General features: G+C 51.1%; 1 protein-coding gene across 1 annotated transcript in view; it reads left to right on the top strand.

Moving 5' to 3' along the window:
- The window catches only part of CDH4 (cadherin 4), a 479,406-nt gene that overhangs the window by 362,801 nt on the left and 90,849 nt on the right, over window positions 1-25,756 (top strand). The window contains exon 4 of the mRNA XM_018057599.1: window positions 8,432-8,605. Within this exon, the coding sequence (XP_017913088.1) occupies window positions 8,432-8,605 (174 nt within the window). The remainder of the gene's footprint in view (window positions 1-8,431; window positions 8,606-25,756) is intronic.

The raw sequence follows: 25,756 nt of genomic DNA, 5'->3' as shown, positions 1-25,756 counted from the left end.
TGCAGACAGAACCCTACTTAAATATTTTAAATATACATGCTTGCAGGCAAACAAAATGTACCATTTTTCAAATGTATATTGAAAGGGAAGTCAGAGGTAGAGGAATGAACTATCTTATAGATTTTGGTGCCTCTCTTTTTTTCTCATGAAATCTAATTATCCTCAGTGAAAATCAGTACTAGACCTGACATTTGGGGGAGTTGGGATGGGTAGGACGCTGTTTCCTTGTTTGAAGCATGTTTAACCCAAAGCTGTAAGGAAGCAATGGAAACAGGAAGGCTGATGAATCAAAGACCAGGGAGAGAGCCGTAAATAACACTGATACTTGAGGGTGACTCTCATGCACCTGCGATCCATCACACATAGTGTGAGTGCACACGGAGACACAGCGTGTCATCCCCTCATGTCTCATTCTGAGCACAGACCCACAAATTCTGTAACCTGGGAGCACCAAGCCCTACATCAGTCATGTTTCTGCTGGGATGGGCCACCCCCTTCCCCAATATCAAGGCCCCCAAGAGGGTCCGGTGAGACTGGGAGCGATCCTGGTCACTTTAAGAAGGTGCAGGAGCAGGCAGGGCCGGACGCTGGTTAAAGGAAAGGGGTGGATACCCAGAGATGGTAGTAGAGTGAGACTCACGGGCACAGGTTGACCTCTGTGATGAAAGAGAAGCAGCCCCAGCCTAATCAGGGCTCCCAGGGCCTTCCACCTGAGGACTTCCTCTCCCCGCATCTCCCAGGAAATTCAGTGCAGGTCCTGGTCCCAGACCTCTGACCCTCAGCTGCTCGTCCACCACCCAGAGAGGTGCTGGCACATGGCTCCCGGGCACATGGCCAGCCTAGAGACCAGAGAGCAGGGAGGACTAGCAGGTTAAGGAACAGGATTCCCTGTTGCCTGCATCATCCCTCCCTTATCTGCTTATGCAAATTGCAGTCACAGGCTCCAGCCTCACAGAAGCCTTGTCTCTCAGCATTAAGGGTCCGGGTTGCACTGCCCATCAAGGGCGATGGAATGTGTGGGGCACCTTCCCCAGAAGAAGCTGCCCAGGGTAGTGAGAGCCCACTATCACCTCTGGGGGGAGGGAGCCCACCCTGCACCCCTTGATTAAGAAGCGTCCTTGTGGACATCAGGGTTACCTTGCCTGGTGGACAGGTCCCACAGGGAGCTAGCTTGAACATTTTCTAATAAATTTAGCTTTTATTGAATCAGGTGGACTTGTGCTTATGCTATTCTCTCGAAAGTGGGGGGAGGGCTTCGCTAACAGCCCAGTGGTAAAGAATCCGCCTATCAATGCAGAAGACACAGGTTCGATCTCTAGCCCGTGAAGATCCCACATGCCACGGAGCCCCTAAGCCCATGTGCCGTAACTACTGAGCCTGTGCTCTAGAGCCAGGAAGCCACAACTCCTGAGCTCACGTGCCCCAACTACTGAAGCTGGCATGCACCCTAGAGCCTGTACTCCCCAAGAAGAGAAGTCTCTGCAACGAGAAACTCGTGCACCGCAACTGGAGAGTACTCCCCTCCACTTACCGCATCTAGAGAAAACCCTGCATAGCAACGAAAACTCAGCACAGCCAAAAATAAATAAATAATTTTTTAGTGGGGGAAATTTACGGCACTGAGGCACAGCAGCCTGGGACCCGACAACTTCGTGCAGTGGCTGTGGGGGCGTCAGGCTTCATCTGTGACCCCATCTTTGAAGGGTGGGGTGACTGGTGCTCTTAAGAAACACACTGTGCTCTGGGAGTTTTTAAGCCACTTCCAGATCCGTGTCATCCCCTGAGGGTAGAGGCCTCTGGGGAGCCATCTTCTCTGGAGGAGAGTGGAGCTCACTGCACTTTGCTGAAGGGTCGGGCACCCACGTGTGATGACCTGGGCTTGTGTCCCAGGCCCTGCTCCCTGTCCACCTGCTTCAGGCACAGTCAAGAGCCCAAGGACCCAGACTGGCTCATGGTGGGACCCTCACCTGCACTCCCATCACCGGGAGAGGTGAATATTCCCCACTTACCCACTGCTAACCAGTTGACACCCTCCTCAATCCAGAATGGCCAAGAAGGAGTTTCTACATTGGAGACAGAGCCTGGGTTGTTTGTATTCCCTGCTCACTTCTGAGTGTTCTCTGAGTCACCTATTTGCTTACACTCAGCTCTTCAGAGTTCTGTGTTCCTACCAGAGAGTGGTTGGATAACAGGAAAATGTAACCAATTATAAGTTTTTGCATATAGATCGGAGGAGGAGCGTATGACTATCGTCCTCCCCTGACACTTTTCTCTCTCTCGTTTTTTTTCCTTTTTGAAAAAATAGGAAGGAAAAAAGAAGCGATAATTTAAAACCTGCCCCAGGATAGCTTTGCATTATTCATCTTTCACTTGTGAACGATGATGGGAGGGAAATGACCCGGCTTCTTCCTGATGTCGGCGAGTCCCTGAAGACCTCACCGGGGAGTCGCTCTCAATTACGCTCATAATCAGACTCAGAGGACAACCTCGTTGAAAGGAGAGCAGAGCTGGGCGGGCGTAGGGCTGCGGGAACTTAAGAAAACGAGACTGTGTGGCCGGTGAGGAGCTAAGGAGAAAGCCACCTCGGGGAGATGGGCACAAGGGTCACTGCTGGGCTCCAGGTTTGGGCTCAGTGCAGGGAGCGGGTAGAAAGTGATGATTTTGGCGGCGGGCATCGTGCAGCTTGTCTGCGGACTTGGGGCCGTGGCCTTCCCTTGAGAAAGGAGGACAGTCCTTGTCCTCCTGCATCCCTTTCTCTCCTGAGTTCACTGAAGTGTGTTCCTGAGTGTGAGGGTACATCCCTTTATCCCTGGACAGAGGATGCTACACCTGAGATTATCCGGAAACCCTGCCAACAGAGAAGCACTGAGCCCAGAGACAAGGTGACCTGGAAGGACCTTAGACCCTGTCCTGGGCACTACAGACCCCCAGGAGCCACAGGAAAAGCAGGGCGCACACCCCTCCCAGGGGACCAGCCCAAGCAGCCACACAAACACTGGATGTTTTCTTTACAGAGTGCATGTCTGTTGAGGACGTGACCCTGTAGTTCACCTGTATCGCTCGGGAATGAGACCACCTAACCTCCCCGGATTGTAACCTGAGGCAGACACTCCCCACCTCTGGCCCACAGCCCAGCTGCCTCCAGAGCTCATCTGGCCCCTGGAGAGGGAAAGAGGCCCAGGGGAAGTAAAAGACTCACTCAGGGCCCAGGCCTGGTGCAAGGACACCCCTCTCCCCACCCCCGGGGAAGCTCCTCTGGGCAGCTCACCATTTCAGAGCCTCCTCAGCAGAAGAATCCAGTGCTGAGACCGATTGATTAAGACTCAGTGGGAGAGGCCATCTCAAAGGAGAGATGCTTTATAAATAAGAGCCGATTAAGGAGCAGGCAGACTCAGGGCTCCACAAACGAGCGCCCAGTCTCTGCATTGTCTATGCCTGGGAGCCATGGTCCCCACCCTCATCTGCCCTCTTGGGGAAAGGCCATACCTGTGGGCAGGACAGCCCTGGCCCCTCCTGTCCCCGTAGAAGCCCACCTGCCACCCCATCCTAGGGTCAGGGCTCCAAGGGGTCCCCAGAGCCAGCAGCCACCCAGACTCACAGGACAGAGGTGCAGGGAGCGATGTACAGAATTCAAGGGAACCGCGTCAGGCTTCAAATGCCACCCCCCGCTGCACACCATCCCCGCAGCCGCCAACTCTGCAGGCAGGTGGGCTGGATCGAAGGTCCGACCAGACCACCAGGCAATTTCCTCAGTGCTCACCGTTCTGCAGACCTGCAGGTACGAGTGTGGCCGAACCCAAGGCCAGCCCAGCAGTCAGGAGCCCCTCCCTACCACTTACAAGGCCTCTGACATGAGCTGAAGTGTCTGTAAGGAACCAGTGATGTGGGCTTGGTCACCGGATCAGGGTCGGGCTGTTGGTTCTGAGAAAGTTGTGACACCTTATATACAGAGAGAGAGACATACAGAGCACACACATATGTACACATGTACACATATACATATGTATCCGTGTCCATACATGCATGTGCCTATATAGGCCTGGACATGAACACACACATGTGTGGTTTTTAGTAACAGGAGCACAGAGGCCACATTTGTGTCTCACCCAGCATCCACCATCGTGGCTCAGAAGCACTGGTGACCTTGGCACATGGGGAAATGCCTGCTGTCATCTGCTCAGATATGCTCTCCACAGTGGCCACGGCGTTATTTCCCGTCTGTGTGATTGTGCATCTGGGTTTGCGAGCCATGATCTGAGCGGCCCGAGGTCATTGCAGGTCCAGAAGTGAGCACTCGCCCTTGGGCGATGGCTCGTCCATGTTGGCGTTGCCGTCCCTCCCCCAGAGGAGCGGGTGTGTCTTCCCGTCCTGGCGAAGCTAGCTCAGGTCTGGCATCGATCTTCTCCAGATTTTGTTATTACATTTGTCTCACAGCTTTAAAATAGTAGCAAATATGTGCAATTTATTTAAACAACACTAGGGAAATTAACGCCATGGAGGCGCAGCCTCAGCAAAGGAGGATGAGGCAGGTTTTCTAAAGGAGAACAGAACAGCTCGATGAAAACCTTTCACATCCTGAGTCTGAGATTCAGAGGCTCACGTGAGCCTCAGCAGGTGCCCAGGTAGACCTGTGTTCTCTGCACCACACACAGGGAGACGTGGGGGGAGCCCAGATGTCCAGTCCTCGCCTCCCAGAGGTTGTACCTGTGGCTGGGACCCCTGCCCCAGCCCACCAACCCCCACCATCGTGCGAGGTGCTTCTGGCTGATTCCAGCTGCTGCCCTGATGCCGACAAGCTCAGAACAAACACTGTCTCCCTCCCGTCTCCTGAGGCAGTTGCTGGGACAGGTGACCCTCATTTCCTGAGGGGCAAGGTCTTACGTCTGTGAAGGGTGACAGCCCCCTAGTCCCCTGGAGGGCTCTGTAAACACACACCGCAGGCCTCACCCCAGAGGGCATGAGTCCGGGCTGGGATCTCACACTTTGCATTTCTATCCTGCAAGCTGACCTGCGGGGAAATCAGAGATAAACCAATGTCTTTGGGCCTCTTAGATGGGAATGTCCCTGTCTAACCAACCCACTGCATGCTGACATGAGGACTCCTAGAGGGGATGTGACCTGACGAAGAGACCCCAGAAGTGAGGGTGGCATGCAGCCAGATGCTCCAACCTTGAGGCCTGACCTCCAGCACTCAGATCCTGCCTCTGCCTAATGAGCTAAGAGGACTTCAGAAGCGACTTGGCCTCTCTGGGTCCCCTGGTAGAGAAGGGATGACCTTCCTGTGGCCTTGAAGGGAGGAAAGATGCAGGAAGAGACGGTGGAGAACATTCCGTGCCCACAAAGTGCCCGGGGCACATGGAGAGCAGTCATCTGCATCCTGGCTGCCAGGGACTTCCCTAGTGGCTCAGATGATAAAGAACCTGCCTGCAATGCAGAAGACCTGGGTTTAATCCCTGGCCCGGGAAGATTCTCATGAGGAGGGCATAGCAACCCACTCCAGTATTCTTGCCTGGGAGATCCTATGGACAGAGAAGCCTGTTGGGCTACAGTCCACGGGGTCAAAAAGAGTCGGACACAACTGAGCCACTAACACTTTCACTTTCTGGCTGCCAGGGAAGGGGCAACGTGCAGCTAGGACCAACCTGAAAGCTGTTCTGTGATGCTCATCAAGGAGCCTAGAGACAGCCCCGCCCATCATCATGAGAGACGCAAGGTTGGTCACAAGGCTGGGAGGATGTCAGGTTTCCGTAGAAATCAAGGCCTCGGGATGCACACACCTAGCACGGATCCTTCTGATGAAGGTGGGACGCAACATAGGGAACCTTTTGGTTTTTAACTGCCGCAGACTCTTAAATGCAGGAATTCAACACGGAAGACAGCTGGGCCCCTGGTAGGGAAAGTCCCAGTGGGGGTCTCAGTGGAATATGGTTAGCCTAGATAGGTTTTTCCGCTGATGTAGCATTAGGTTTTGCCTACAAAGGTCTGTACAGCCAAAGCTATGGTTTTCCAGTAGTTGTATATGGATGTGAGAGCTGGACAATAAAAAAGGCTGAACACCGAAGAATTAATGCCTTTGAACTGTGGTGCTGGAAAAGACTCTTCAGAGTCCCTTGGACAGCAAGGATATCAAATCAGTCAATCCTGAAGGAAATCAACCCTGAGTATTCATTGGAAGAACTGATGCTGAAGCTTAAGTATGAATCCTTTGGCCACATGATGTGAAGAGCCAACTCATTGGAAAAGATCCTGATGCTGGGAAAGATTGAGGGCCTGAGGAGAAGGGGATGACAGAAGATAAGGTAGCTGGATGGCATCACCGACTCAATGGACATGAGTTTGAGCAAGCTCCGGGAGATAGTGAAGGACAAGGAAGCCTGGTGTGCTGCAGTTCACTGGGTCTCAAAGAGTCAGACACCACTGAGCGACTAAACTACAACAGAAAAGTCAACATTAGGTTTGGGCATTCAGGAAGGATACAAGTTGTTATTGTTGTTTTTTAATCAGTTAGTTTTGTCTGCATGTGTCCAACATTTCTATGCAACTTTTTTGCAAAAGGGAGTAAGGGAGGCTCTCTGTCCACAGCGGACCAAGACCAGCGGGTTCTCACTGGGTCCAGAGCTCAGTTGAGGGTGGAGACAATGCCGTGGCTGGAGAAGGGCCACGTAGGGCCAGGTGCCTCCAGCCAGGCTTGGGCTATCCTGATCTAAGATCTGTCTCCATACCACGAGTTCCCGTGTGCTCCTCCTGGCTCTGAGGCTTGGAGTAAAATGGACATGAACTGCGGAAAGTGCAGAGGCAGCCACATGGGGCGCCGTGAGTAAACCTGGAGGCCACACAGATGTAGGCGCCACATGTACACAGGAGTTCTTATTTATAGAATTTCATGCACATTATAACATCCCGAAATACAGAAAGGCAAAAGAAATACAGTAAAATAAAACTCACTGGTGACTAGAGAAGACCAGGGTTCACATTTCTGTGTGTTTCCTCCCAACCTTTTCTCTACTTTTTAAAAAATCATAGGACTCATATCGCCTATAACTTTGGCACCGTTTCTTCATTTACTGTTATCATATGGAATTTCTTCGTGTTTTCAAAGAGTAACTTCTAATGACGTGTAATATCCCCAAATATGAATGCAGTGCAATGCCTTTAACTGCTATTTACTACTATCAGAATTCCAGAATTTTTTCCTGATATTTTTATTCTTTTATATATACACACTATTATCATAAAGACAACTACAATGAACATCTTTATTTGTAGGGTTTTGTCCACACAGTTTCACTGGGACAGGTTTCAGCTCCGGAGTTATGGGGTTAAGAACGAGGACCTTTTCTGAGGTCCTTGAAAGTCAGTGGCTAAACGCTGGTCCCAGCAGTGACGAGGTCCATGACTTCAGAGCAGATATCCAGACCCACTGGCTCCCATCAGGTGTGGGCTCTTATCAGTCTAATTTCCATAGCAACTCTCTGAATTCAGTACTGTTATACCATCCCTACTTTATAAAAGAAGCAGCTGAAGCTTAGAGAGATTGAGGGCCTTTCCCCATGTCCACAAATCTTTGGACGAGGGTCTCTGTGACGCCAAATTCCACATCCCCAGCCATCACCCCCTGCTGACTCACAGCATACACTTCAGTGCAAAGGATTCACTCTGTTAACTCCTGCCACTCTGATGGGTGAGGAAGACACACTGCTTTAGTTTAGTTTGATAACTGGAAGATGTGAACATTTTTCATGAGTTTATCAATCCTTTGTATTTATTTTGCTGTAATTATCTGTTTGTGGTCTTTTTCCTGTTATAATTAAGTTCCATTTTTATTGATTTATAAGAATTCTTTATATAGTGAGGTTATTAACTCTGGTCATATTTGTTGTAAAATTCACCCATAAATAAGCGTTTTAAATTAAAATGTATGAGTACTTTCCTTTGTCATTTTTTTCCCATTGTTTTCCTCTTTAAAAGCCCTAATCTACTTGTTAAATAGTCAGCTGTATTTTCTCTATCCCACTCAATCTGTAGTCCATTTCTTTGTACAGACGAGAGGTTTGGTAGAATTTTTCCCCCTAGCATATACCCACACACACACACTTATCCCCGCACCATCCAGTCTTTTCCTGGATCTAGATTCCAGGGGTTTCCCTGGTGGCTCAGATGGTAAAGAATCAGCCTGCAATACAGGAGACAAGAGTTCAATCCCCAGGTCAGAAAGATTCCCCTGGAGAAGGAAATGGCAACCCACTCCAGTATTCTTGCCTGGAGACTCCTATGAACAGAGGAGCCTAGCAGCCTATAGTCCATGGGTTTGCAAAGAGTCTAACATGACTTAGTGATTAAATCACACACACACACACACAGATTCTAAGTGATGCCTTTTCCTCTGCAACACCTAACCAGGCTCCTCTGCCTCTTTTCTCCCTTTCTGCAGAAAGGAAAGAAGAACACAGTCCTGGACCCCGTCCAGCCTCCGAAAGACACACTGCTGCCATGGCCACAGCGCCAGAGCTCCAACGGGCTGAGAAGGCAGAAACGGGACTGGGTCATCCCACCCATCAACGTGCCAGAGAACTCGCGCGGGCCCTTCCCGCAGCAGCTGGTGAGGGTGAGTGGAGGGCCTCCTGCCGAGGGGGCTGCTCTCAGCTTTAGTCTAGGCTTCTCCTCCCAGGATGTCAAGAATTGAGCCTGATAGGCATGTTCCCAGAGCCTGGGATGGCTCTGCACTGGGTGTCCGAGAAGATCAAGATTTCACCTTTTCAGTAACAAGATCAGTATCACACAGAACAGAAAAAAATCATAAGGGCGGTCGTATCCTCCATGGTGGACAGGCCTGCTCGCTTTGGGACCTCTCTCTCCGGTCACTGTCAAGTGATGACTCTGGTGCTTGGGAGGAGATGGGACAGGAACTTGGGTCATGGCCCTTGACCTCTGGCATCTTCCTTTGATCTGTTTGTTCACACTTCTTCCCCATTATGACTAAGATGCTAAATGGAGAATGATGGCTTCTCTGTGCTGACAGTGACCTTGATGAAGTCAGAGGGCCTGAGAATGAGCCTGGGGTGCCAGGGGGCAGTTCTATGTCTCTTCCCTTGGTGTTATCTTCTCCTGACAGCCACCATGAGGTTGCTTTTCCTGAAGGAGGGAAAGACTCATTTCACAAATTCATGTTTCAATAATCAAGGCCATCAACTAGCATTTTCTTCTTCCCTTTGAATGAAAATTGCAACCCAATATGAGCAATAATTTGATAAAATGCTAGTGAGAATTCCAGTAGATAATGCCATCCATGGAGAGTGCCTTGCCCCACTCTGTTATTAAGGCATCATCTTCATTCCTTGGCCTGATTTGTCTGTTTTGTTTCCTATTCTGTTTGATGCAGAAAGAGAGGGTGGTGTTTAATATGCAGAGATGAAGCCACAAACTTTGCAGGGACCCCAGATCAGACACCCCACCGCACACACATCACAGACACAGTGACGTGTCATGAACATCATCCTGCCTTCTCCACATGTGATGCTGTGACTTAAGAAATACATAGTTTTGTGTTCATCCCCGTTATTCACCAGAACTCCTAAAGCCTGTGCAGTTTCCTAAAAGATAAGAGTGAAAAAGATGTCTGCAGACATTCATAGCAAACCCTGTCTAGCACATCTGAGTTTATGCACAAGGGGACTTTTGGAAAGCAGGGGACCCTCGTCACCAGGGGGACCAACCCTGAGACCGGAGGGCTGGTACCTGTACTTCTGCCCTACCTCCAGGACGGAAAGGGGACTGGAGGTTGAACCAATGGCCATGATTTAATCAATCATGCTGACGTGATGAAGCCTCCATAAAAACCAAAAAGGACAGGATTCAGAGAGCCTCGGGGGGTGAGCACATGGAGATCTGGGGTGCCCCTTCTCCACCTCACCCCGCACCCCTCTTCCATCCGATTGTTCCCAAGTCACAGCCTTTATAATAAACTGACAGGCCAATGAGTGCACATTTCTGAATTCTGTGAGCTGCTCTAGCATGTTAATCCAACCCGAACCCGAAGAGGAATTGTTGGAATCTCAGATTTACAGCCAGCCAGGCAAAAGCACTGCTGGAATATTCTGCTGCCCTGGTTCCCAGTCTCCCAGGTTATGATATTGTCACCTGACACATGGACATTCCCTCCTCTGTCTCACAGGCTGCACACAGGCCTGTGAAAGGGCAGGAGACTTCCACGGGCAGAGCCTTGTCCTGCGAGGGTCCCCAGCCTGCTGGGTCCATTGGTCCTGCTGTCTGTCCTCTGCTGGATGATGGAGGAAAAGACATGGGTGTGCTTTCCTCCTGACCCCCTCCAGGGTCCCAGGGACAGAGAAGTTGTGGCTGGTGATGGCAGGGAGAGGACCGGCTTCCCCTCACTGGCAGGGGCTCACCACCCCACTGGCCGAAGGGCATGTTGATGGGGACACATCTTCTCACAAGCCACAGTGATGTCTACACGCTGCAATCGGGGAAAACACGGCCCCTCCCAAGTTAACACAAAACTTGCACATGGGGCAGGCAAGCAGCAGCAGGCAGAGGCGCTCAGGTCCTTGTAGACGATGGCGGGCCTTGCTGGTGACCAGGCGAGGTGTCCGGCGTCAGGTGAGCAGAGCTGCACATTCCACATGCTGGAATCCAGCGGTCACAGTTCAGAGTCACTGGGGGCAAGTTCTCCTGTTTTCTAGTCTGAAGCGTTGCTGTGGTTTGGAGAGAGAGTGTCCTCCGCTCCTCAGACGTCCAGTGTGTCTGCAGCCCTTGGAGGGAGGCTACCTCCAAGTCGATGTCGGCTCTGACGCAGACTGCAGGAAGAGAGGGTGGTTTAGGGTGGGCTGATGCTATGACAAGCTTCCCCACAATTTCAGAAATGTAACTCAATACATGCTCATTTCTTGCTCCTGGAACGGTCACTCGAGGGTGGTCACTCAGAGCTCCAGAGCGAGGGACACAGGATGGCTGGGCCTGGACGTGGCGAACACCAATTGGGCCAGAATCCCATTGGCCAACTTGCAGGGGAACTGGGGTACACAGCCCAGCGCAGGAGGAGGGCTATGTGTGGGGAAGCACAGGGCGCTGACCCAGCAGGTTTCCCCGAGATGAGAATGGTGCATGTCCTTTCCTCTCTAAGGGTCCCTCTGCTCTGAGGAGAGGGCAGCAGAGGTGAGCGATGGGGCCTGACTTACTGCCCTTCTCTGAGCTGGGCTGTCTTTTCCCTGCTGTCCTGCTGTTTGTCCTCCATACTCAGTATGCTCCAGCATCATGCTCATTATTTACTCATCTAAGGACAGGCCTCCAGAAGGCCAGGCCTGCCTGCATCTCTAGTGCTGTGAACAGTAGGTGCTGCCTGTGCTGAATGAATGCATGAGTGAGCAATCAAAGCCACCCCAGTGGTGAACACTGTCCTGGGCGCCCACAGTGGCCGAGACACAGGGCATCTGGGGGATCTTGGCACTATTGTCCTGGCTCCTCTGGGGTCAGACTGCTTCCACCGGAGTCAGGCTTCCAAGCTGAGCTGATCCTTTTGGGGAGATGAATCTTCAGCAGATGGAAAATAGAGTCTCCGCTATGGTTTCTGTGCAGTATTTGTGTTTTCCCAATGGATACAAAAGGCTTTCCTGGTGGCTCAGATGGTAAAGAATCCACCTGCAATGCAGGAGACCCAGGTTCAATCCCTGGATCGGGAAGATCCCCTCGAGAAGGGAATCGCAATCCACTCCAGTATTCTTGCCTAGGAAATCCCATGGACAGAGGAGTCTGGCAGGCTACAGTCCATGGGGTCTTAAGGAGTCAGACACGACTGAGTGACTAACACACACACAATGGATTTCAAGTCATTACTCGAGAACTCAGCCCAGAAACTCATGCATACAAATGCACTCACGTGCTCACTGTCTGCCTCCTCCTGCCCTCTGTCCCTCTCTCCTCCCCCGTTTCCTCCTTAAACCTTTAAGTAGCACAGACAAGGGTTTGGGGTGCTTTTCTGACCCATTTCTGTCTACAGGAAATCGGTGAGTTTGCTGTCAGTGTTTTTTCAAGGGGGAGGGGTGCTCCTGAAAGAAGCCCCCAGTCACAGTGAGCGTGAATACAGCTTGATGGGAGCGGGAAGCCGGCTGCGGACCATAGAGGTGCAGCTGGGATCAGCTGCAATTCTGTGCTCATTAAGGCATTTCATTCTGATAAAATATGTTAAATGAAAAAGTGGGAGGGAGATGAGCAGGCAGAATGTTCTTCCCAAAAAACCTCCGTTAATTACAGGCTTTTTCCTTGGAAAGGATATCATGTTTCTTTACAAGCCTTCCTTCTGCTGAGAGGGGAGAAGAGATAATAGGTAAGCAGAGGGGAGTCCTGGGCCAGGAGAGGGTTGCTGTGACTGGCGGGGCTGCTGGTAGCTGTGATGGCCGTGGCGAGGCGTGGAACAACTCAGGGGCTGAGCCCACCCAAATTAAATCACAAGCTAAATTAAGCGGTGAGTGAGGAGAAGCAGCCACTTCATGGAGATCCCACTCGGAAGATCCAGGCTGTGCTTCCTCCCAGAAGGAAGGAGGAAGCAGTTCACAGCCATTAAGCCAACCCCCTAGGAAGCTGCACAGAGCCTCTTCATTATCCAGGATCATGGAAAACGCAGGAGGGGGCCCCCTGGCAAAGGGTAACAGGCGACCTTCCTGCTCCTGAATTCCAGCTCTGTCTGGGCTCTGGATTGAACGGTTTGGGGCCACCTATGGGTGCCAGGCAGGCTGGAGAGTCAGAAGAGAGAAAATACACAGCCCTTTTGTGGCCTCAAGAAGCAGCAGGCATCCACTTCCCACTTGTCATCCAGAGTCTGGTCCCTTTACTACCTCCGTTAGGACTCCTTCACATGTAGATTAGAGGAGGGTTTTGAAAAGACACTCGCTTTTCTAGCGTGTATGTTAGGTTTGACTTCTAGCAAGATTCAGAATGAGGGTAAAATCAAACTTTTAGAAAGAGGACACATTTCTTAGCTGAGTCTAATAAAAATTCAGAACTGGTTAACTTGAGAGGTTGTCCAGGGCAACCGTAGGAGTCGGCTCAAGATGACGAGGAGGCAGGCAATGCTCTTGGGAGACAAGTCCTTTAATTTTGGAAGTTGGCATTTTAATAGACAACGAGTCATCCAAACCTATCCTCAGAGCCCTTGCCCAAGAGCCGGCCTGGAGAGGGAGCTCTGAATAGAAGGCTCCAGAAAGAAGTCCTTACATAATTGCTCTGTGTGGAAGAGGCAACATGGAGAAGATGAGCCAGAGACTCGCCTAGAGTAGGGAGAGCAAGAACTGGGCTGCAGGTGGCTTGGGCAGGGTCATAAAAACCAGCCCCTCGACATCAGATAACCCAAATGAGCTTCAGCCAACTGAAGTCAAAGGTTTTCCTCACGTGTTCTTGACAGTTTAGTGCCCATTTTGTGCATGTGAACCATACAGCCTCAGGTCCACCCGCAGATGTTTACAGACCTTTGTGTGAACAGAGGATGACCTGGGGTTGGGGAACAAGGGCTCAGGAGCCAGTTGTGGGATGAAAAGTACCCGGGCTTGGGTCTGCATCACGAGATGTGTGACAGGGAAATGGAAGATAACCCCAGATCTGCCCAGGATAGACTCTCCATAAATGTTCATCAGATGTACGAATACATGTGTTATCCTATACATGTATGAGTTCTGTGTTATCCTACAAAACATTTGCCGGTGGCCTAGCAATGTAATCGTCACTGCGCCTACCTCAGAACCTGGTACTCTGAAGGCATCCATCCATTCATGAATGATGGATGTGGTCATTATGCACCTCCTCATGGAAGCCAGGTTATCTGTCAAAGCACAGTATGCATGTCTTGTCCCCCTCCCATCATTTCCCTGTCATCACCAGGAGAAAACCTAACCCCCAAGCACGTCCTATGGGACCCCATGATCTGACTCTGCCTTTCATGCACCAAACTCCCACCATGCTGGGCCACACACAGCTTCCGGTTCTGGTCACATCCTTGGTTGCCTGAAGTCCTGTGTTTTCCCTGTGTTTTAGCCACCCTAGCCTGCCTACTTCCTCTGTTCTCTGAGAATGCTTCATGTCTCAGGACTAACACAGGCCCTCACCCATTGTCTGCCTGTGTGGCAGAGTTTTTGACAGTTTTTTTCCAGTAATTATCAATCTGTCTCCCCAGTAAACACACAGGTACTTGAGAGATAGTTCACCTGTCAAACACAACAATGAGGACAGAACAGATGTCATTAAGTACTTACTGAGTGAATGAATGATTCAACTATTGTGCCCAGATCTAGTAGTCCACTTTTCGTGATCATTATGGAGATTGTTGGGTTAGATAAACAATACTTGGAAATAATGAAACTGGAAGTTCTGTTTCTGGCAGTGCAGGAGTAGTGTATATCAGATGAATACTCCTCAAATAACACTTGTAAACTTTGGGGAAATTTTTTTGCTAAAAACTATTTGAAGTTGCTTGAGAATGATCAATAGTAGGCAGAAACTGTTGGGGACTCCACCCTTGAAAAGGAAACAGAACTGAGTGTGACCTGTGTTTGTGTATCTTTAAGAGCACCCCCAATCTGTCCTTGCATCAAAATGTAGCTAGATCTCACCCAGAAAACCAGTCTTACTGGCCAGAGGAATTGGAAGATGGGATTTAGAACTGACAAAGCAGCTAGAATGTGAGGGGATAAATCCTGTAAAATATGTAGCCATAGGTGGAGACTCCCAGAAATACTCATAAATTCTGTCCAGTTCCTCAGCTGCCCCTTGAACTTTACATGCACACAGAAGATTCCAGAGAATCCAGAGAAAAGCAACAGCTAGATGATTGAAAGAATCAAGAAGAGACTTACCAGGCAAGATAAACAGATTTAAATTTCAGTCCAGCCAAGTTAACACTCTTTTAGAAAAAGGCAGCAGAGCCAGCTTCTCTACAGTGTATCATCTACAATGATTACAATGACCAGAATACCATCAAAAATTACTAGACATGCCAATAAAGGAAAGGTGACTGATAATTAGGCAAAAACTGCTCATAGAATCTAACCCAGATATTGGAATTAGCAACCGGGCCTTTAAAATCTCTCTCACAAATATACTTCAAGGACTTAAAGGAAAATATGGTCAGAATGAATGAATACATTGAGAATCACAACAGAAAAATGGAAACTCCAAAACTACAACCAAATGGAAATGGTAAAACTGGAGAGCATGAAATCTCTAATGAAAAACTTACTGGATGGGCTTACAGAGTAGATTGTAGAGGGCAGAAGAAAGGTCAGTGCATCAATCAGTAAAAACTATTCAATCTGAAGAATGGCAGGAGAGAAAGGATTGAAATGCACAGAGTTTTGATAGGACAGGATCAAGTGGCCTAATGTGTGTAACTGGCATCCCAAAGTAAGAGAAGAAAGGTGATAAGATGAGAAAAATGCCTGAAATGTCCCCAAATTTGGTGGAGAGACAAACTTATAGATCTGATAAATTCAGTGAATCTTAAGCAGGATAAAAACAAAAAAAGCCATACCTTAATTACTGTCAAACTGCTGAAATTCTAAAACTAGAGAGAAAAATGTTGTAAAAGAGGAAAAATGAAGCACAACAAGGACCACAATGAGAGCAAGGGCTGGATTCTCTTTAGGAGTGATGGAGGTCTCTGGGCAATGATGTTTTCAAATTGCTAAATGAAAATGAAAATAGAATCCTATATCCAGAAAAAACATATCCCTCAAAATTAAAGGTTAAATAAAGGCATTTCTGATAAACAAACTGAAGGAACTCCTTACCAGCGAGCCCACATTAAGCAGTAAATGATGTCCTTTAGGCTGAGAAGAAATGACGCCTGTTGGAAATTCAGATCTACAGGAAGAAATGGAGAACACAGGAAAAAGTAAATGTGTGGGTTGACATAAAAGACTATTTTTCCTCTTATTTAAAAAGGCAGCTGACTATTTAAAGCAAACATATAGCAGTATATTGTGGGTTTATAATTTCTATAGTTATAAAAAATATGACAAAAAAGGACCTGCTGGAAAGACAACTAGTGTGGCCCGAGCTCTAGACTCAGCCTTGCTGGTCAGGGTGATTGTCTGACGCACACAGCAGTGTAACTGGAACTTGCCCCTGTGGCTATGCAACTTCTACAGATGCACAAGACCCTCCTCTGAGCGCGCAGGACCCTCTGCCAGGTGGATGTTGCCCTCCGAGCTCAGTGTACCTCCCTTCCAAGGAGTCACCTGGGAGCAGTTTCTGGGCAGAGGTGGCTGCTTCCTAAGAGGCAGAGCCTTCAGATGCTCCAATTCCTAACCTCTGTAGTGGGTCTTTCTGGCCTATTCATCAAAGCCAGAAATGCGTATCGGTGAGTGAAGTGGACTTTCTCAGCCTCTGGGAAGAAACAGAGCAGGGTTGCTCCGGGATTTTGCTCGTGTCTGAATTTCCTTTGCAGATAGATCTGAAGAGATTGCAGAAGTGTCACCTCTGCCTCCACCACACTTTCCACTGTTTCATGGGTCGCTGAAATGCAAGGAGCTGGAGCAGAAGGGGCTGGAGTGAAAGGAGTTGAAATGATTGAAGAAGAGAATCCACTGGGCATCTGCTTGTCCCCACCAGGAGACGCACCTCCACCCTCCACAAGAACATGTTCAAGTATTGGGAGTAACAGTTTCAGAGAAATAGCAGGACTCCTTTCCTGCTGAGGCGGGGCAGCACGAGTGCCCAGCACCTGCAATGCAGGGTCCACCATCTGCTCAGCCCTGGTGGGGAAGGGTCAGCACCATCAGCCCCCAGGTCAGTTCTGAAAGCACAGCCCCCACCAAACGTGCCTTTGGGGCTCTTTCGAGACAGCCTCCAGGCCTCCCTGTAATTACTTGAGGGGAGCATGCATTACCCTCACAAAAGCCAGAGGGACCTGAAGAAAGCATCGTTGAATGCCTCCGCACCGTGGGTTCTGTGATTTAATCAATCGTGCAGAAGACACGTGCAAGTCCCTTTGTATTTACGGCTCCCTCATCTGAGTAGAGAATGTTCCCTTTCTTGAATTGCTTTAATGGCTATATTTATGCAGCTGAAAGTTCCTTAAGAAATGAAAGTAAAATCAAATTTCTCTAAATGCTCAGATAATTTATTGGAGAATATTCAATTAGAATATATTAATATTTTAGGTTTCCACCATTAATTTAATATTCAGAAATGTAATTTAGTCGTAGAATCTCTGAATCACCCTGGGTGGATGGGGTTTAGGATGTGGACTCTGAGCACCTGCTGAGAATGGTCAGCTCCCAGGGCCTCCCTCTCCCTAACCGTTTCCCACCAGCCAGGGTTCTGCCTCAGCCCCCAGGCCTCCTGTCCACAGACCAGATGTCCATAAGTATGAACACGACCCACATGTATGGTTGGGGCTCACTGTGGACCCCAGGGAAGAGCCCAGGTGGGGCTCATCAGAGCTCAGAAGATTCCAGAACTCGGGGAGCAGTGGCCAGTAATTGAGGGAAGAGGTGGCTATGTGGGGGAAGCCTGCTTCTCCCCACACACACACTCTCCCCCACCAGCCCATGTGGGCAGGACTAGTTCATTGTTCTTATACTCCTAAGTCACCTCCAGGACTATGTGGACATTGCCAGGGAAACTGACTTCCGACCCTCGTTCCCACACTGATGAGTGGAGTCAGGGGGGCTGCTGCAGGGTGGGTGGCCTGCAGATAAGCTTGAGGATGTAGAGACTTGAGGGTATCTTGGGGAAGGGCTCTCAGCCATCCTTTCCTGGAAGGGGTGCCCTCCATCTGCAGTGTGGCCTCCTTTTTTGTAGGAAATAATGACAGGTCACGGTGAAGGTTAAGCCTGGACTTGCACACGGAGCATCCCCTCTGCTGTTCCGGGCACAGAGGACGCACAAAGACATGATGAGACAGAGCCCAGCCACCCAGAGTCTAATGTTCAGGGAGAGGGAGAAGCAAACTGCTGATTATGTATGGGGGACCAGGAGATGTGGGGTGCGAGCATGTTCCCATCAAACAAGGCAGCCCCAAGAGCCTTCCCTGGTATGAGAGCGAACACAGGGGCAGATGAACCAGGGTGATACCAAGGGGAAGAGCATTCTAGACAGAGGGGACATCAAGTATAAAAGCTCAGTCTTGAGGAAGAGCCAGGAGGTCAGATTGGCTGTATGGGATGGGCAGAGACAGGGTGAGGGTGATGAGGCAGGGAGTGCCAGGGCCAGGTCCCAAGGGGCTTGCCCATCAGGATGACCCAATACGGTGCTTATGATCCCCGGGGAATAAGGGGCTTCCTTTAGTCACTCTGAGTCCATCCCGTGGCCAGGCGGCCCTGGAGCTTCTGACCCTCAGTGTGCATGTGATGGGAGCAGCAGTTGCAGGGCAACCACCAGAAGGACACATGACCCCGGGGTGGTCACAGACGGGGGTCCCTGCAGGCACTGAGGAGGGAGAATGCACAGTGCAGTCTTTGTTTTCTGAGATGCCTCCAAGCTCAGGAGGGAGCAGATGGCAGAGGACACCACTGCTGGTGTCCAGGGATTGTCCAGCTGCTCCCTGGAGCCTAGGGGGAGAAGCCCACAGGCCCCTGCCATCCTGGGATGACAACAAGAAACACCACCCCCCCACACCCCCCGGTTACGCGGTCCTGCAGGAGACCCAGATTTGTTTCTGATACTTAGTGTCTCCTGTTAATCACTCCCAAACCACAGACATTTTATTTTGAAGACTCTCTTCCTCCAAATTGTACAGAATCAGGTCTGGGGCTCGGCAGCCGCGGGGGAGCGGTGCAATCTGTGTCCACAAAGCTCCCAGCTGAGGATCTGACTTCCCCTCCCTGGAACAAGAGAACAGAGATGCCAGCTCACAAGCAAAGCCAGTCAGAACAGAGAGCGTCTGGGGAGGGAGCTCAGGCCGCCTCTAACCTACAGAAGACAGCAGCAGACGGTGCTGCGGTTTCAGCCGCCCCCGTGATGCTGGAGCAGTCAAGCCTACATCTCCAAAGTTATTCTTAAAAATGACACCCCAGAGACAGGCTGTGTTGACGGCTGGACTTGCAGCCAGACTGCTCTGAGCTTTGTTTACTTCTGGCTACAGTCCCGTCCAAGAGCGGCTGGGTCTCAGGACACCACGGCCCTGGGCACAGGGCCCTCTGCATCTCGACTATCGGAAACAGCCTCAGCCCTGGCCCTTGCTTAATCAAACCCAAGTCCAAAGAGGTATTTGCACCTGCACGTAGGTGTTCAGCCTCCCAGTCTCCTTGGCCATTGAGTTACCAGCTTGATTTGGGCTTTGGGGCTTCTTGAGCTATAAAGGCTTCAGTTCAGTTCAGTTCAGTCGCTCAGTTGTGTCCGACTCTTTGCGACCCCATGACTCGCAGCACGCCAGGCCTCCCTGTTCATCACCATCTTCTGGAGTTCACTCAGACTCACGTCCATCGAGTCCGTGATGCCATCCAGCCATCTCATTCTTGGTCGTCCCCTTCTCCTCCTGCCCCCAATCCCTCCCAGCATCAGAGTTTTTTCCAATGAGTCAACTCTTCGCATGAGGTGGCCAAAGTACTGGAGTTTCAGCTTTAGCATCATTCATTCCAAAGAAATCCCAGGGTTGATCTCCTTCAGAATGGACTGGTTTGATCTCCTTGCAGTCCAAGGGACTCTCAAGAGTCTTCTCCAACACCACAGTTCAAAAGCATCAATTCTTCGGCTCTCGCTTATTTAAGTCAAAAAGCTGATTTCATTTCCCAAAGAAGGAGGCGTTAGGAACAAGAAAAGCCATGGAGCCTCAGTGTCTGTTTGTTAAAAGCAAACTTTACCAGACAACTAAGCAGCGTCTCACAGAGGCCTGGGCCCTCCTAAGCCCCCCAGGTTGCAGGGATGCGCCCCGGGAAGAGATGCCAGCAGCCTGACCCACACCCTCACACCCCTCCTCTATCCCTGAGCAGCGCATCACGAGGACGAAGCAGGTTACCTTAGTCGTGGCTTCAGGAACGGTCTACACATGTGAAACAAATTAAGGGAGAGGGCACGGTGGTGTGTCCCATGTGTTGGCAGAAGCCTGCTCTCCATGCTCCGCTGGGTTCTGAGGCCACCTCTGTCCCCCGCACATCATCCCCACAGCCCAGGGAGCTGCATGCAGGTCGGAGCTGGCCAGGGGTCAGAAGCACAGCGTTTTCGACTTACCTATTGCCTCTAGCAGGTGGAACCGATAGAGAAGAGAAAGAAGAGGCTTGTTCCCCATGGCCAAACAGGGAGGGCCCAAGCCTGGGCACTTTGTCTCCGGAAATCAGCACCCAAATCAACACCTAGGCTTCCTATTAAAAAGAATAGAATCCGTGGGACTTCCCAGGCAGTGCAGTGGTTAAGAATCTGCCTTGCAATGCAGGTGACAGAGTTCAGTCCCTGGTCGAGGAACTAAGATCCCACATGCTGGGGAGCAACTAAACCTGCTCACCACAACTAGAAAGTCCATGAGCCACAATGAAAGACACGCGTGAGGCATCAAAGATCCGCGTGCCACAGCTAAGACCCAATGCAGCCAAACATGTAAATAAAAAGAAAAGAATCCAAAGGCAACGTGGGCTGCAAACTTACCCTGTAGATTTGGACAAGGTTGGTGGGAAAGGATGTCGGGGTGACTAGTAATCTATCAGGCCAGTGACTGTCCATCTGTACGCCTATACCTCCATCCCTGTGTACATTTATCTGTCCGCCTCTCTCTCCATCCATCCATGCCCCTATCTGTCTGCCCATGCATCCGTCCATTCATCCGTCCATACACTCGTTTGACTGTCCATCCATCCATCTCTCCCCGCCCACCTACCCGCTTGTCTACGCAGCATCTGCCCGTCCATGCTGGCCATCCAGGACTCTCACCTTCTCAGCGCCCTGCACACTGTAAGGCAGAATCTGCCATGACCACAGCAACACACACTCCAGCTACTTTTTCAAAGCATAGAAGGCCTGCGAAGTAAAGGAAAACCTAAAGAAGTCAAAAACCCCACACCATTAGTTGGCATCATTAAATTCCTTTCAGCATTTGAAGGCTCCCCGTTGAGGACAAAGGTAATACACTTTTGACATTGGTGGAAAATTCCCCCCCAGGTTTGGGGGAAAGCCATCCATTTGGCTTAACTATGAACATGACAGAACTATTGGGCTCGATGATGACCCCGATCCCTGAGGAAGACTTTAGGACCAGAGAAGACGTCTTGATTGCTTTCTCAGATCATCAACAGCCAAAAAAGAGTAGGCTAATAAGAAAGAAGTGTGTTTGTTCCTCCTTAGAGGAAATTTCAGGGTTTTTTAGAGAGAAGTCCAGTTTAGGCTGGAAGGAAATAGTGGCCTAGCCAATCACTTCAAAGACATCTATCCAGCATTGACTCTGAGGTCAGCATTGAGACCCATAGTCGTGGTCCCATCCAGTCCTGGAGAGCTTACCTGCTGGTGGTAGAGACAGACAAGAGAGAGGTTCAGAACATGGAAGGAACCATGATAAAATCAAGCACAGGGATGAGACGGGCGGGGATGGGCCAGTTGGAGACAGAACCGGTGCATCAGGTGGGGTGTGTCACCCAAGGCCCTTGAGCTCCTATAGGGCCAGAAGCCAGCTGTGCGAGGATCAGGCAGAGAGAACAGCAAGCGCAAAGGCCCTGGAGCAGGAATGAGCTTGGTGCACAGAGGGATGGAAGTCTGTGTGGTAAGAATGTGGCCAGCATGGGGAGGAGGTAAGAAGGCTGACCAGGGAGGAGAGCAGGAACTAGGTCCCTCAGGGCCTCAGACCAGGTGGCGGGTCTAGGTGATCCCCTCCAGGAATGCTGATTTGTCCTCTGTGATATGCCCTCAGCAGCAGGCTGCATGTGAGATGGAAAGTTAAGGACGGGAACTGCACCTGAGCTCCAGGATGGGGGGATTCAGCCCAAGGGACAGTGACATGCGCCTGGCAGGACAGGAGGGGAGATGGAGGAGGACTGGGACAGTGCAGCCTCCTGACTGGCTGGTGTGAATGGTGACTGCCCATGGGATGCCCCTAACCCTGCCCCAAGGTGGGGGGACACACTGCCACAAGGCAGCCTCCCTCCTGGCTGCACGGGAAGTGGGGCCCCGCCCAGGGCCGAGGGGGGCGCGCTTTGCTCTGCAGCCTGGTACCTGGGGGCCAGAAGGCCAGTCAGTGAGGAAGCCACATGGGTCCCTCCCCTCCATCTAGCATTGAAGGGACACTAATGTCACCACCAATTAGAAGGGTTCACACCATCCTTTCTTCCTGTGAACCATGGCAAAGCCCAGGGCAAGAAATGACCACGAAAAAGTCTAAACCATCATGACAGAGAGGTAAACATTTGCCTGACAGCGGAATGTGTCTGTCCACAGCCCAGGTCTGGTTTGGTTTCAGCTGCACCGGGTCTTAGTCGCAGCATGAGGGGCCTTCAGTCTTCATTGAGGCACATGGGATCTTTCTAGTTGCAGCGTTCGAACTCTCAGATGCAGCATGTGGGATCTAACTCCCCGACCAAGGATCGAACCCGGGCTCCTTGCATTGGGAGACCAGTCTTAGCCACTGGACCACTAAGGAAGTCCCAGCCAAGGTTTTTAAATTAAGCAAGCTCTGGCTCATGTGGAGCTCTGATTGTGTTTAGAAATAGTAATACGCATCTGGGCTCATAACGATGCTGGTGCCAGGCCTCTAGGAGCCTAGGGTTCAGATCAAGAAGGTCCAGGTGGGATCCAGGCCAAGCCTCTGGGATGAGGAGGGGAGGTTGCTGTGGACCAGGACACACACCTCCCATGGGGCCAGCTGTGGGCCCTGCGGACTCTCACACCGGGAGAATGTTTGCTGAAGAAAACCAGGCTGTTTCCAGCCTTTTGCTTGGCTCCCAGGTTGGAGAAGCCAATAAAAACTAGCCCTATTGACCCCTCTCGTTCGGAGCCAGAGGTCGAGGGGTGGCAGATCCTTCCTCGAAATCGGGCCCCTGGAGATTGTGCTGAGCTCTAGCCCCTCTTAATGCAAATTTTGAAAGCTTTTAATGTAACGTTAAGTACATACCAGCTACTCGTCAGATCTGTAGTTATTGAGGGTTAATTTTCTCTCCTCCATATTCCTGATCAACTGTTACTTATAATTAGCCCCTATAAATGTTTCTAAATACTCAGATAATATTTGAATAGTTTAAATAAACTAAATAGCTGTCTTTTTGCTTCCATCGGGAAATCACGTTTAAATTGGGAACTTTACAGGGGCAGGTCCATGCATCTGGCTGCTGTAAGTGGAGAGTTGGTTGACACCCAGCTGTTGCACTCCAGGGAAACAAACAGTTTAATATGTTTCAGAGTGTAAGAGGATTATTTTTAAATAGCCCCATGAATATCAGGAGAATTCGAGCAAGCCATAAACAGCCCTGGGTCGAAATTCTCTTAAGGCTGGCAGGGACTTTGCGAGCTGACTCTCCTTCCTTAAAGTCAGCTTTCACATTTGGCACTTGTGCCTGGCAGCTTCAGCTTGGGTCCCCAGTTTTCTCTGCGTTGACCCTCATGGTTTCGGGGGGCACAGGCTGGCACACCCCACGAGATACCTGTGGGCCCCTCCCGAGACAAGGATGCTCAGTTTGGGGGTCCTGCTGGGGGCCGATGGCAGGGTTTCTGCAAACATGTCTGCTGAGTTCAGCAAGGCGCTCCCAACACTGTCTCCTCTCCCTGCAGCCCCTCGCCCCATCCAGGAGCATCCTGGAGTGGAAGGAGGCCCATCGCAGTAGCAGCAGACGCCCCCAGGCTGCCCTGCTCCCACCCTGCTTCCAGCCCTGGGGGGCAAGGTGTGCTATGTCTTGTACCTCCTCACAAGCCCAAAACAGCCTGCTGTCCACACTCAGGAGCCCCAGCTGGACAGCTTCACAGCTCGGCGGCCAGGAGCAGAGACAGAACACGACAGACCAAAGAGGCCTTTCTGGGGCTTCTAGAGCTGCTGGCAGCAGAGGTGGTCATGGGAGGGGTGGGTTCAGTCACAGGCCTGCGGGGGAGGGGCAGCCGTGGCTCTGGGACATTTAGCTACCACCTAGGAGGGGTGCCTGGAGAGACCCCTCTATGGGCATCCTGTGCTCAGAGGCCAGTGGACCCTGACTCAGGTTAGGGATTTCCCAGGTAACACAGCTTCACCACATGGCCTCTTTCAGAGCACCTTGTCTGTAGCTGGACCCCACGGGAATGCTCCTTCGGGGGCAGCCAGACTGAGGGCTATCGGGGGTCAGCCTTGGGGTCTGGGCCACCTCTGGCCCTTCCCAGTCAAGTCTTGGGGCTGGGAGTGTGTCCTCAATGTCCCTTGTGAAGCAGAACCCTCCAAGGCTCAGGACAATCCGTGTGAACTCTTGAAGCTGCTCTGGCACCTCTGAATGCGAGGAGCACGGGGCTCCTCTTCTTCCCGCTGGTCCACAAGCTCTGGGAGAATCCTGGCTGTTTCCAGCCTCTGGAGGCACCTGCATTCCTTGGCCAGCAGCCCCTCCTGTGTCTCCAAGGCCAGCATCACAGCACCCACCCCTGGCTGCTCTTTAGTCAAATCCTCTCTCCCTCTGCCATGTAAGGACCTTAGAGCCTCCTGGCTGATCCAGGATCATCTCCCAGCCCCAGAGCCTGAATGCAATCATGCCTGCAGACTCTTATTTGTCCTGTGAGGTGACACTCATGGACTCCAGAGATCCAGACCCAGACGTCTTTGAATAGGACACATGGCCCTGTTCAGCCGGTCAATCCCAAGGCAGGATGTGGGGAGCCCCGTAGGTGGGGGGAGAGGAGGTGCTGTCTGGTCTCTGCCCCCTTTCCCATCAGGCTGTGTCACCTGCTCCCCCAGAAACAAGGATGTTCACAGCAGCTCACCTTTACTAGCCTCCCTAGGGGCCGAATGCAGGCGACACCATCCCTGCTCGGTTCAACCCCTGAGCCCTGGAGGAGGAGCGGACTCTGACCCACATCTGTTCCCAGCAGAGGCATCAGGCTCAGAGAGGCCAAGGTTCTCACTGGAGGTCACACAGCTCAAAGCACAGAGCTAGGCTGGGAACCCACAAAGTCTGGCAAAGTGTACTTGGAACCCAGAGTGTCCAGGTCTGGGGGTGGCCATCATCCCCATTTTTACCATCTCTGGATTAGCAGTAAAGGCATTATTTCTGCAGAATATCTCTTTGAAGGAAAATTTACTCGGGGAAAGACAAACAAGCTTCTCCGTTGGAGGGAAGGAAAAATAGGAATCTGTGGCTTGCGTTTCTCACTTGCTGCTTTAAGCTAGTCAGCCGGACCAGCTCCAGGATGGCTGCAAACAAGATAACGACTGAGGAAAAGCAAAGTGAGATCCGTGGAGATGCCTTGCACGCCCCAGGGCAGCGAGGGGCTGAGGACCTTCTGAGCAGAGATGCTGCCACGGGTGTGGATGTGGGTGGGGCAGGTGACCAGGCCTGCCCTCCACTGACTCCCAAGCCTCATCACTGGGGGCCACTGGTCGGGGGAGGGCACCCTATGTGCTGCAGGCTGGGTCCTGTACTCCTCACCCCACCTACCTTTGCACAATGCTCACAGACTGGGTCTGGCTCGGGTATTTCTGCCTTGTCATCTATTTGGAGTGAGTCTGGCATCCTTGCATGTGGGCAGATGGGGAGGCAATCATGTCTGCGATGTCACTGCTGGAATCTGACTAGTTGTGGACCACAAGGAGCCTCCTCTTTCACCCCCACCCGCACCCCCATGCTTCACAGAACAACCCGCTAATTAACCACCTATCCATGAGCCGTCC

The sequence above is a fragment of the Capra hircus genome, chromosome 13 (assembly GCF_001704415.2).
Source record: "Capra hircus breed San Clemente chromosome 13, ASM170441v1, whole genome shotgun sequence".
Taxonomy (NCBI): domain Eukaryota; kingdom Metazoa; phylum Chordata; class Mammalia; order Artiodactyla; family Bovidae; genus Capra; species Capra hircus.
The sequence above is the reverse complement of the archived record's forward strand: the minus strand, read 5'-3'. Positions and strand labels throughout refer to the sequence as shown.